Here is a 12,585-nt window from a genome sequence, read left to right on the forward strand (position 1 = left end):
TGTTCCCTAATTATTTTTGAGCAGTGTATTTGTTCAGCCCATGTTTGCGGTATACTTAAGTTATTTGTGTGTCATAACTTTTCATCAGTGTTTGCCCAGATAAACTTCTTCAGGAAAAAAGTACTTGTTACCCACAGGCACACAGCATTGAAAAGGCTATTTGTAATGGAGGAATTGTCTATTTCTGTGAGCACAGTGGTTGGACATATTCACATTGCTATTTTAGAAATGGCTATTCAGTTGACCAGACACTATTTCTCGTACAAGAAGGTATTGATAAAACACAGCAACAGTCGAGTATCTTCTGTTTTGATATAAAGGGTTTTGAATATGGTGACTGTAGTACGTTGCAAAATAAATTAAAACATCATGAAATTAGAGGGAAGGCATTCAGTTTCTTGCAGATGTATCAGGGTGCTTTGGCTTATTTCTTTACAAAGTGTTTTATTAGTGTTTTGCAGTTAACAATGTTACTTTTTACGATAACAGTATTATGAAAAGGATAGTTACTATACACCATATAGCAGAGGTGCTGAGCTGCATATAGGCACAACACTGTCATGCAACTCACACCCACATGACCATATTCCCTTGGTTGCCAAGGCCTTGGCAACTAGAGAATGTGGTTGTTTGCTGTTGTTATGTGTGACTTATAGGCAGCTTATCAGCTGTTCTTGTGAAGATCTCATACTTTCTCCACAAAATAAAAGCAGCACCAAAAGGAAATTATTATTAAGTATGGAATTTCATGAGTGGATATCTGTTGGTGATTGCCAGTTTTGTTTATCTAGTGGTCATTTCTGCATAACTTAATACTTTTTGTGGTGTAACCAACATTTAATATCCCACCAGGTAACTTGCCACTCTTTGGTGGATTCGTGCTTGGCTACCACGGGGCCCCAACCTTTGCAGCATTTTTTCCCTTCCGTGCTGCATGTCTCTCCTCTTGCTCTTCTTTTCCCGCTCCCTTTGGGAACTTGTCTGGGATATTGTTGGGAATGTTCTGCATTCTGTCGCTGATGTGTGACTGGTCTCACCTTTGTTTTTCGCTCCCTTTTCCTTTCTTTGTTTCCATTCTCCTCTTGTTCCTCCGCTTCGGCATTTGAGGATCCTCTTTTTTTCTTCTTCCTCCCTGTGCACTCCTGAAGGGTGACTCACATCTGACGCATAACAGGTGACTGGGTAACGCGTAGTTCCTAGCTGCAGCTTGACAGGTAGGGTTCGCATGTACCCCCTGGTACAGGCCAGGCCCAGGGAGAGGTGATTGCCTGAGCTGTAACATTCCCAAATTGCCGATTGGTCCCTCTGTCAGGTATTCGGGAAGTGGAAACAGTCACCTAAGGCGGGTGCACCCCCCTTGTAAAGGGGCCCCCAGTTGGAAGGTGCGCGCCATCGGAGATGCTGGCAATCATAGGGGATTTCCTCACGATGAGTCAGTCATCTTCCCACTCAAGGTCTATAAAACGTAAACATAATGAGGCTATTGATTTGAAGGCTCTTCTCACTGCCCTACGGTTCCTTTTGGTCTCACGTACTGTATATGGTCAGTCCTTCGCCACTGTCAATCCGTTAATTATTCAGAAAGGTGTTGATGCAATTGCTGGCCCTGTGAAATCCTGCTCTCATCCCTGTGAAATCCTGCTCTCATTTACGGAATGGCACTTTGCTTTTGGAGACAGATTCTGATTCTCGAACACAACTACTGCTTGCTGCCTCACTTTTCCACGGCTACCCTGTTCGTGTCGAGGGCGACAGAACTTTGAATTCTTCCCATGGTGTAATTTACACCAGGCTGCTTGACAGTCTAACTGAGGCCAAAATACAGTCTTAACTCTGTGATCAGGGTGTCATTGCCATCCATCATGTAATGAAAAAGGTGGATTCCCCCTTAGTGCCCACCCGCACTCTTTTCCTCACCTTTGATAGGGTGGTGCTGCTGTCCAAGCTCAAAGCAGGCTACGAAATTATCACAGTTTGACCATACATTCTGAACCCGATGCGCAGCTACCAGTGTCATTGTCGTAACCACACTTACATAACTTAACATCTTGTCGACACCCAGCCAAATGTATAACCTGTTACAGGGATGCACATGAGGGTGATTGTTCGCCTCCTTCTCCTGACTGTATCAACTGCAATGGCGGCCATGCCACCTCCTCTCGGGATTGTCCCATGTATCTAGATGAGCAGGCTGTCCAAGAGATTCGGGTAAAGGAAAAAGTGCCTTACCCAGTAGCTCACAAGTTACTGGCTAGTCGCAAACCCTATGTTCTCCCATCTGGCACCTGTAGTTCTGTTCTTGTTACCCCTCACTCCATAAAGGACATGGCCACGCAGACATGTGACCTCAAATTTGGCTCTGAGGTTGTGAAATCGCCCAGTGTCAAGGTAGCATCACCATCCCCCTGTCCCGCTGTGCAACAAACTGTCAAACTCTCACTTCAAGGGGCGAAGCCACCAACTACGCAACCATTAGGCAGGATAGGACAGGAGGAGCACTCCTGTGAAGACTTCCTCCAGCCAAACAACACCCGAGTCTTCCTCTACCAGGAAAGGCTCGAAGTAGTCTGTTAAAGGCAAACAGTCTTCACCTTCACCAACTCAAAGATCCTGTTCGACAGTGTCACCACGTGGTATCTTAGCCCGGCTGGTCTCTGTCTCACTGGTGCGCACCACCAACCGTTTTTCAGTGCTGAACTTTACAGACCGATCACACAAGCAAGCCGATGATTGTGTGGACCCCATGGAGCAGGATCCTTCTGCTCCTGTGCCCTGTAGTAGTGACTCTACACCAGCTGTCACTCGGCGGCCCCTGAGTTGACACCCCTCCATTTCTTCCTCCTCATGACTGTCCACCAATGGAATGTTCACCGCCTTCGGTCCTACAATGTGGATTTATGGCTGCTTTTAGCATTGCAGCATCCCCTTGTACTTTGCCTTCAGGAAACGAAATTGCACCCTCATGACCGCTTTGAGTTTTCACAGTACTTACCGATTCGTTTTGACCTTCCCCCTGAGGTCAGCATTCCATCTCATGGAGGCGTCATGCTGCTCATACAGGATGACATTCATAGTCAACCCATCTTCCTGACTACCCATCTTCAAGCTGCTGCAGTTCACCTTTTCCTTCCCCTGACTTTCTCCCTCGGTACCATTTATGTACCGCCATCCTTTGATGTCACTAGGGCAGACTTTCTTCACCTTATTGGGCAGCTACCTCCCCCATCTTTGCTACTCGGTGACTTTAATTAGCATCATCCCCTCTGGGGTTCACCCAGGACCTGTCAGAGAGGCGCCCTCTTGGCTGACCTTCTGAATCAACTTAACCTCTTCTGCCTTAATGCTGACGCATCCACTTTCCTTTCCGACTCCTTGCACACCTTTTCCCATTTGGACTATTTGCACTGCCCAGCTTGCAAATCATCTTGAGTGGTCCATTCTTTGTGACACCTACTTGAGCGACCATTTCCCGTGTGCTCTCCGTTTGCTGCCTCCTACCCCATCCTGCATGCACACCCAAATGGCAACTTACTAAGGCTGACTGGCAGCTTTACTCCTTCCTGGTGGCCTTCGCATAGCAAGATTGCCCCAGTTGTGATGACCAGGTGGACTATCTCACCAGCGTTATCCTTACTTTTGCAGAACATTCCATTCCTCGCACTTCCTCTTTACCACATCGTTTTCCAGTCCCTTGGTGGACTGAGGCATGCCGCGATGCAATTCGCGCATGGAGATGTGCTCTCTGCGCTTTCAACTGTCATCCTACGATAGCAAACTGCATTCATTATAAACAGATGCATGCAAAGTGCTGTCGTGTTCTTCAGGAAAGCAAACGAGCTAGATGGCTTTCCTTCACTAGTTCTTTTAACAGTTCCACCCCATCCTCTGTCTTGTGGGCCAACCTCCGACGGTTCTCTGGGACCAAGATCCATTCCCCAATTCCCTGCCTGATACTAGCAGACGATGTTATCGTGGACTCTATTGCTATCTCCAACACCTTGGGCCACCATTTTGTGAAAGTTTTTGAGCTCTTCGCACTATCACCCTGCCTCCCTCCATCAGAAACGAGCAGGGGAGGCTCAGTTCTACAATGCTGCTTTTACTAGGAGGGAGCTCAATCATGCTCTCAGTTCATCCTGATCCTCTGCCCCAGGGCCGGACACCATCAGCATTCAGATGTTGCAGCACCTTTCTCTTGCATACAAGCACTTTGTGCTAAACACATACAATCACATATGGGCAGAGGGCACATTTTCCGGATGCTGGCGTGAAGCCACCATCAGACCCATACCTAAGCCTGGCAAGGACTTACTTCTAGCTACTGCCCTATCTCTCTTACCAGTTGCATTTGCAAGGTGATGGAACATATGATTCATGCCCAGCTGGTATGGTGGCTCGAGTCTCACATTTTACTGACGAATGCACAGTTTGGATTTTGAGCACGGCGTTCTGCAGTTGACCATCTTGTTACTGTGTCTATCCATGTCATGAAAGGCTTTCTGTGGAAATCACAGACTGTGGCTGTGTTTTTCGTTATGGCGAAGGCCTACGACACCTGCTGGAGAACTGGTATCCTCCATACTCTTTACACATGGGGCTTCTGTGGCCGCCTGCCCTGTTCCCTTCAGACATTTTTACTAGATCCGAATTTTCAAGGTGCATGTGAGTTCTACCTTGTCGGACACCTTTATCCAGGAAAACTGTGTGCCTCAGAGTTCTGCCCTGAGTGTTGTCCTTTTTGCTATCACCATTAACCCTGTCATAGCCTGTCTCCCACTGGGCATCTCCGGCTCCCTTTTTGTTTACAATTTTTCCATCTATTGCAGCTCTCCACAGTCTTGTCTCACCGAGCAGCATCTTCAGCACTGTCTTGATCTTCTTTACTCCTGGAGCATTGACAGTGCCTTTCACTTTTCCCCTGACAAAACTGTCTGTATGAATTTCTGGCGACACAAATGGTTTCTTCCACCTTCTATAGATCTTGGGCATGTTGCCCTTCCATTCATTGAAATTACTAAATTCCTGGGGCTCATGCTCGATAGGAAACTATCTTGGTCTTCCCATGCGTCTTACCTGGCAGCCCATTGTATGCGGTCCCTCAATCTCCTACGTGTCCTCAATGGTACTTCCTGGCGTGCCGATCGAACCACCCTCCTCCATTTGTACCGGTCCCCAATCCATTCGAAACTCTACTACGGGTGCTTTGTTTATGCATCTGCACGCCATCCCTCTTATGCCGTCTCAACACTATCCACCATCACGGAATCCGTAGGGCCACGGGCGCCTTTTACACCAGCCCAGTTGAGAGTCTGTATGCTGAAACTGCTGAACTGCCACTGCCCTACCACTGTGACTTTCTACTCAGCAGGTATGCATGCCATTTGTCTGTCATGCGTGGCCACCCCTCCTATGCCTCCTTCTTTGATGATTCCTTTGATGATCAGTATGGAGCTCGTTCATCTTCTCTGTTACCTCCTGGAGTCTGCTTTCGCCACTTGCTACAGCAGCTTAACTTCACACTACCTGCAACTTTCCTAGTGAGTGTGAACCCTTCACCACCTTGGCTTCATGAAGCAGCCCATGTTAACCTTGGCCTTCATTTGCTTCCTAAGGACACTACTCCAGCCTCAGTCTATCACGTCCAATTTCATGACCTTCGCATGGGACTTGGCGATAGTACCTTTGTCTACACTGATGGCTCTCGCACTGACTGTGGGGTTGGGTATGCATTCGTCATTGGCACCCATGTCTTTCGATATCAGCTTCCGGCACACTCCTCAGTATTTACAGCCGAGTTCTTCGCCTTTTATCATGCCACGGTGTACATCCGGTGACACAGGCTTTTCAATTGTGTCCTCTGCTCAGACTCACTGAGTGCTTTCCAAAGTCTATGTGCGCTGTTCACTGTTCATCCCTTAGTGCAGTGGTTTCAGGAAAACTGTCACTCACTCACTCATTGTGGAGCCAGTGTCATGTTTATTTGGGTCCTTGGTCATGTCGGTCTGCCAGGAAATGAGAAAGCTGACGCTGCTGCCAAGGCTGCAGTCATCTTACCTCAGCCCGCGAGTACCTGGAGTAACTGTATTCCCTCCAATGATCTCTCCATTGCCGTTTGTCAGGAGGTGGTGTCCCTTTGGCATCGCCAATGGTCCTCCCTTCATGGGAATAAGCTTCGGCTTATTAAGCCTCTCCCGGCGCCTTGGACGACCTCCTCTCAACCCTCCCATCGGGAGGAGATTATTTTAACTCTGCTGCATATTGGGCACTGCCTTTTTAGCCATCGTCATTTGCTAAGTGGCACTGCCCCACCACTTTGTACACTTTGCACCCAAGTTTTAACTGTCCGCCACTTCCTGCTGGAGTGCCCTTTTTTTAACAATTTATGTTCCAGCTCGGGTTTGCCGTCTGATTTATCAGCCGTTTTAGCGAATGATGCGCGGGCTGTTGACCACGTTTTACTTTTTGTCCGTCGAAGCAATTTGGCGAAGGCCGTTTAATTTTTAGTTTTGGACCTCCATTCCTGTGTGGTGTTTTTTTAGCCCCCTTTCCACCTGCCTGTTTTTAGCTGTCTCCTGTTCTGTCCATTGGGACTTATGTATAGTCGTTTAACTCCTCTCTGTGCTCAAGTTCTATAATTTTTACTTGCGTGCGTATGACCCCAGTTGTTCTTTGCACCCTAAAGCAAAACAAAACAAACATTTAATATTATTAGTGCAACAGAACTACATGGCATACATTTATGCATCTGTTTTGTGGAGATTTGTGTGTTAACAACATTCATAAATTCGTATTGTGTATAGACAGATAAAGAAGGGAATAAAAAATAAATGAAATATATTGTGTTTTGTCTTTCAGGCTGTAGATGTGCATATTGGGGGGGGATTAGTTCTGGAAGCCTTACACTTTGAATAAATAAATTTTTATTGTTTAAAAAATTTGCTTCATTTTTCATGTTTTCTGAATCATGCTGGAATCTTGAAACAACATTTTCATTTACTGCCCCACATACTTGGCGTCTCCTAAGGAGAAGAGTTACCATGGTTTGTTTGTTTTATTGTGTACATCTTATTCCACAAGTGGGATTCAATTATCTGAAATGTTTTGTGTTCATGCAAGTAACAATAGCCTAACGGTGACTTTTTTGTGAGTTAAACTTTTGCAGAAACTGTACATGCATTTCTTTATTTTTTTAAAGTCTTATACCTTCCAGAAAATAAAATATTTTTGAAACTGATGGTAGAATCAACTAAAGTAAAGAAAGGTGACTCCTGCACCTAAACAGATGCAACTAGTAGTTTCACCACAAGGGCCGATTAGTAAAAGAGATACTTTTGAAATTAATGTGTTTGACTGTGAATTCCTTGACATCGGCTTATTGGGTATAGATTTACTACCTAACATTGATATATGAAAATTTGTGCTGGACTGGGATTCGAATCCGGATTTCCTGCTTAGTGTCAGCAGTTGCCTTAACTGCTTTGGCTATCTGTGCACAGCCCCAGACCGACCCAAACCTCTGTATATCACACTGTCTACATCATTATATAGTCGTCAGTATTAGGTAGTAAATCTATATCTAATACAGCTGATGTCAAGGAAGCCACAGTCAGTGAATTACTTTTGAAAATATTTCATACAGCTGTGCATTGTCAATGGTGTCTGTTCTTTCAGATATGAATGTAAGTAGCAAAAGAGACATTGGGTAACAAAGGAACTGTTAGCGGCATCTTCCTCTTGACTGGAACAGTCCTAGTCCTTGGAGGAGGAGGAGGACAGCTTTCTTCATCATGTCTACATATTTATTTCTCAATACCCTGGTAGCAAACACATTCCTTCTAACGAAAGACTAGTTTGTTGATACCGTCACTGTAGAATGACTGACTTCATTGACGGAGCCACATCCTCACCTCTGTTTCCATTCCTTCATCAGTATCACAGTGAAGTCCTCGAAGCTGCTCTTTAAGTTTTGGAAACGGATGGGACGAATGAAAATCAAATGGGATGAAGTCAGGACTATATGGAGGATGATCCATGACAGTGAACCCAAGGTGGCAGATTGTTGCAGATGGCGCAATGCTTGTGTGTGGTCTGGCATTGTCATGTTGAAGAAGAGAGTGTGGATGAACTCTTCGAATTTGAAATTCTATTACAGCACACTGTTTCTCATGCACCAACATAGTTATGTTACACAACACCATATTACGCACTACAATTCAGAATCTTCTAGTAGCAGAGGCTGCAAATATGTAGACATGAAGAATAAAAATGTTGAACATTAATAACATTTGTTTTATTTTTTTGATGAAAAATTTGGAGGCATTACTTTTGAGCACACACTCATACTTGTCATGTCTGCTTTATGTCACCTATAATAAACATGGCAATGTCTCAGCACCTTTGTGATACCTAAAATACCAGGAAATTCAACACTAAATGTCCTATGTGCATCCTGAAGTACATACTACAGACAGACATATGGCAGAGTGATGCTATTTGCTCATGAGTCACATGATACACTGCTCCTTGCCAAGGCACATCACTCTGCCACCCACTTTCTTACATGCACACTACCATTGTCATGTAAGGAAATGTCTAAAGACCTCAGGTTTTGATGATGACACATTTTCAGCAGTTTTTCATATAAGTGGTATATTTTGATTCCATCACTGCAGCTGTTTACAACTTTTTGCTTTTCAGCAGATATGTTTGCCTGTCTGTTGAAAAATAGTTATAAATTTTATTGTTACATTATTTTAGTGTGCAGCTGTTGAAATATTCTGCCTCAAAGATGTTAATTTTGTGCAGATCCTCTGTCAATGAGCCCACAGAAGGCCCTGGAAACTATTGGGTCAAATCTTCAGAAACAGTATGAGCGCTGGCAACCTCGAGCACGGTACAAGCAGAGCCTCGATCCTACTGCAGAAGAAGTGAAAAAGCTGTGTACCTCACTACGTCGAAATGCAAAAGAGGAGCGTGTTCTCTTCCATTACAATGGACATGGAGTGCCCAAACCTACCTCAAATGGAGAAATCTGGGTTTTCAATCGGGTTAGTATACTGTCATTTCTTTTTCTTTCCACCATTGAATCACTGTGTTGCATAAATTTTACCTTTTTTTGTACGGTGGCGAAAAGGGTAATTTCTCTACTTAGAGAATTTTTTATGATATTGGCTGGTAATTTTCAGGGCACTTTAGACTATGTTTAAAGAAAATGGTTTCCATTACACAAAAACAAGGAGGAAAGTAACTAAAAAATACCATGAAAGGTGCCTAAAAACGTAATATGAAAATTTAGATTCACATTTAGTACATTCAGAGTTGGTAGACAGTGGTGACGCATATAATAAAAAAAGATTCTACAAGTGACCTTCCACCTCATAATAAGGAATAATGTAGCAGTTAGAACTACTATAACTCTGAAAGATGATGGACAACTGTAATAACTGATGTTGAAGTAATTACAGTGTTTAATGTTTTCAGATTGTTTTGCAGAATCATGGTCATGATATTAACATACATTACAGTGAACATTGATTTTTCTTCTAAGAAATAATTTGAACACTATGTTTATGGTATTAACCAACAGAGAAACATCATAGAGCATGTAAATTTAGAATAAAAACCATGTTTAGAAATTGGTTTGGAAGAAATGGGTGATCAAAATTACCCCTAAAGCTAAAAATTTTGAATGAGACAGGAGACGAATGGGCAGCCGTTGCAACAAATACTGTAGGTTTTGCAACAGACTGTACTGATGTATTCTTTAAGTGAAGACAAATAAGAAGAAGAAACTTTGCTCTCTGTGGTGGCATAACCACTCTTGCTGCTTTGTGGTGAATCCTGCATGTTTGAGCCAAAGTATCACCCTTAACAGTTCTACCACTTTGCTGTTAACATAACTGTTGCATCAGTCACTACAGCTGCACTTAGTTCTGCTATAAACCCAGCTGCTAAATTTATCCCACAGTCAATGCTTCTGTCACTGAAATCGACTATGGCTACTTCCTGAGAGTTCTCATACTCCTTTTCTCTCATTACTATCTTATTTTTGAGGAAGAACTGTTTGATTCTAAATGCTGTAAATCATTTAAATTTTAAAGCTATTGACTTGGTTACTGTCAAGACTTCGAAGAATTTCTGTTTCTTGGTTTGTGTTCTTTATAGCTTGTAATTTGTATTTACGTATCTGGAGCAGAATGACAAACATTTCAGATTATTATATGCTTTACAAGTCCACTTGTGTATCTTATGCATAGATATATGTAGATCTTTATTAATTTAAGTGATGAAATGCTGCACCAGTTGTGTTTTTCGTGCATAGCACAGTGTGTTTTAGGAATTTATTTCCATTTTCAAGAACCAACCATCCAACCATTATTGATTATAACATTTAAACAGCATTTCCCATCAATATTCTCTTAAAATACCTGTTACTTTTATGTAATTAAAGCTTAAAAACCATTAAATATCAAGATCTCATCACGTGATCGAAAATGCTCTGTTATTGGCTGATGCTCTGGTGATAAGACTAGGATAAGATGAAGCTATGTGTATGTTCTAGGAGCATTAGCCAAAGTTACGAGGTTTTTACATACTTTTTCTGCAAGCAGTTTGGCTGTTTAGTGATGGAAAATGGAATTACAACTTTTAAGTAACAGTAGAAAGGAATTTTGTGAACAGTGATTGTGAAAGCCTTGCAAAAGTTGATACCTTTAATCTCCACCCATTCAGAACGGCAGTAAGTGCAAGGATGGACATTCTTTTCCCTGCTCCCTGCAACATCATTAAACTTGCTCAAAAGTGAGGAATTGTAGAACTTTAGCAAATGGGTCCCTATATTATAACTAGACTGTGAACTATCAGTCATGAGCTACAGCCCAAAACACAATAAAATTATTCCTGGCTAAACTTGATGCTGATTTCCTTTCTAGAAGACGCTCAGCAGAGATCTTGCACACTGCAGGTGTTTGGGGGCCTAACAGGTAGTGCATCCAACAGCAGATCAAGAGATCACATGTTGAATCCAGGAAGGGTCATATATTTTAAAAAGTTTTATATAAAATATGAAAATAATGTTAGCAAGAACTGTTTGTGCAGTTGTTTCGATTGTGGGCTTTAGTATATACAGCTGCACATTAGTCTTAGTCTGAGAAATTGACAACAGAGGATAAATGCATTTACTTTGTGAACAAACAATTCAGTTTTTTGGAAAGCATTGCTAGTAGTGAAGATGCCACCATATGCCCCCATTACAAAGAGTTGTAGGACGATGGGTTATATGGAGAGATATAAAGTGTGTACAACATGCAGGTGACACAAACATAAGGGCTGTGATATTTGTGAGTGTAAATTAATGTTAGCATCTGAAGTATACTTATTTCATCTTTATGTGAAATGATGAAACTGCAAAATTTTAAACAATAAAGATCCTAGCTGGACAGTAAAAAGATAAAAACCTTATTTCTAATAAAGTAAAAAGTGTGTGGTCACATAAACTAGAAAATATCTTGTTGAAAGTGATGTGTGTGAACAGTGACTGAAAAAGTAAGTGTGTGTAAACAGCAAGGAAAACACAATAATATTCTGTTTCTGATTAGTGTGGTGAAGTTTTGAAATTGTGATTTGGTTTTCTTATGAGAGGACTGTCAAGTCATTTTACAAATAAGTTAAAATGTGCTTTTGGGTTAGATTTGGACCAGCAATCTATGGTCATCATCTTATAACATTTGACCATCTATTGCTCTAACAACTGAGGTACTGAATAATTTGCATGTGCTTTGGTAAAATAACAGTTTTCATTAGGAGTTTAATTTTGTTGAATGGTGCTGTATTTCGTTGTGACAGCGAGAGAACATATTTGGGAGGTGAGTTAATGTTAACTTCACAGTGCAACACATTTGTAATTAAGTTGGTGAACTTGTGCATCAACATGGTGGCAATTTTTCAGTACAGTGCAACTACATTTTACACATCTTTTCATTCTCTGGAATACTCAAAAACAACTTTTCAGGAGTTTTTATAGATATATTTGTATGATATGGCAGTACATGCTATTTGTAACCTATTGTCCGAAACGTAAATTACAAAACTCAACATTACTGTGGATTAGCATTATGACAGTAGGAGCAGCAAGCTAGTTAGTGATGTCACATCCATCACATGACTTGAATAGAGCTTTTAGTGGGCTTCTAAATTATTTGAATTTTGTTTCCATTTTTGTAAAAGAATACTGTAATTCAAGAGGGGGAAAAGCACCTTAGGAGCATAAAATGACATAAGTAATCATAAAATACAACTTCCAGAAAACAGTCAAATACCCTATGCTAATGTAAACCTCTACAGTCCTTTAAAATGAACCTTAGTTCTGAAACATGTTGTGTTAAGCATAAAAAAAATGTAACTGGTGTAGCATTTTATTATTTAAATCATTACTGACACAGTTACAGGCTTTGGAAAACATTGTTTATGATGAATGAAATTACATCCTTGTCATATAAATTTCAACTACTACAGCATATGCAAGTGAGATTACCATGGCATTGTACTGCTCTTGTGTACCTATTACTATGGACCTTTTCTTTTGTT

General features: G+C 42.0%; 1 protein-coding gene across 3 annotated transcripts in view; it reads left to right on the top strand.

Annotated features, from left to right (window-relative positions):
- LOC126458470 (regulatory-associated protein of mTOR) overlaps positions 1-12,585 on the top strand; it is a 336,732-nt gene that overhangs the window by 36,610 nt on the left and 287,537 nt on the right. For all 3 annotated transcript variants that reach the window (XM_050095547.1, XM_050095548.1, XM_050095549.1), the window contains exon 3: positions 8,806-9,047. In XM_050095547.1, the coding sequence (XP_049951504.1) occupies positions 8,806-9,047 (242 nt within the window). The remainder of the gene's footprint in view (positions 1-8,805; positions 9,048-12,585) is intronic.

Source organism: Schistocerca serialis, chromosome 2, assembly GCF_023864345.2.
Source record: "Schistocerca serialis cubense isolate TAMUIC-IGC-003099 chromosome 2, iqSchSeri2.2, whole genome shotgun sequence".
Classification (NCBI taxonomy): domain Eukaryota; kingdom Metazoa; phylum Arthropoda; class Insecta; order Orthoptera; family Acrididae; genus Schistocerca; species Schistocerca serialis.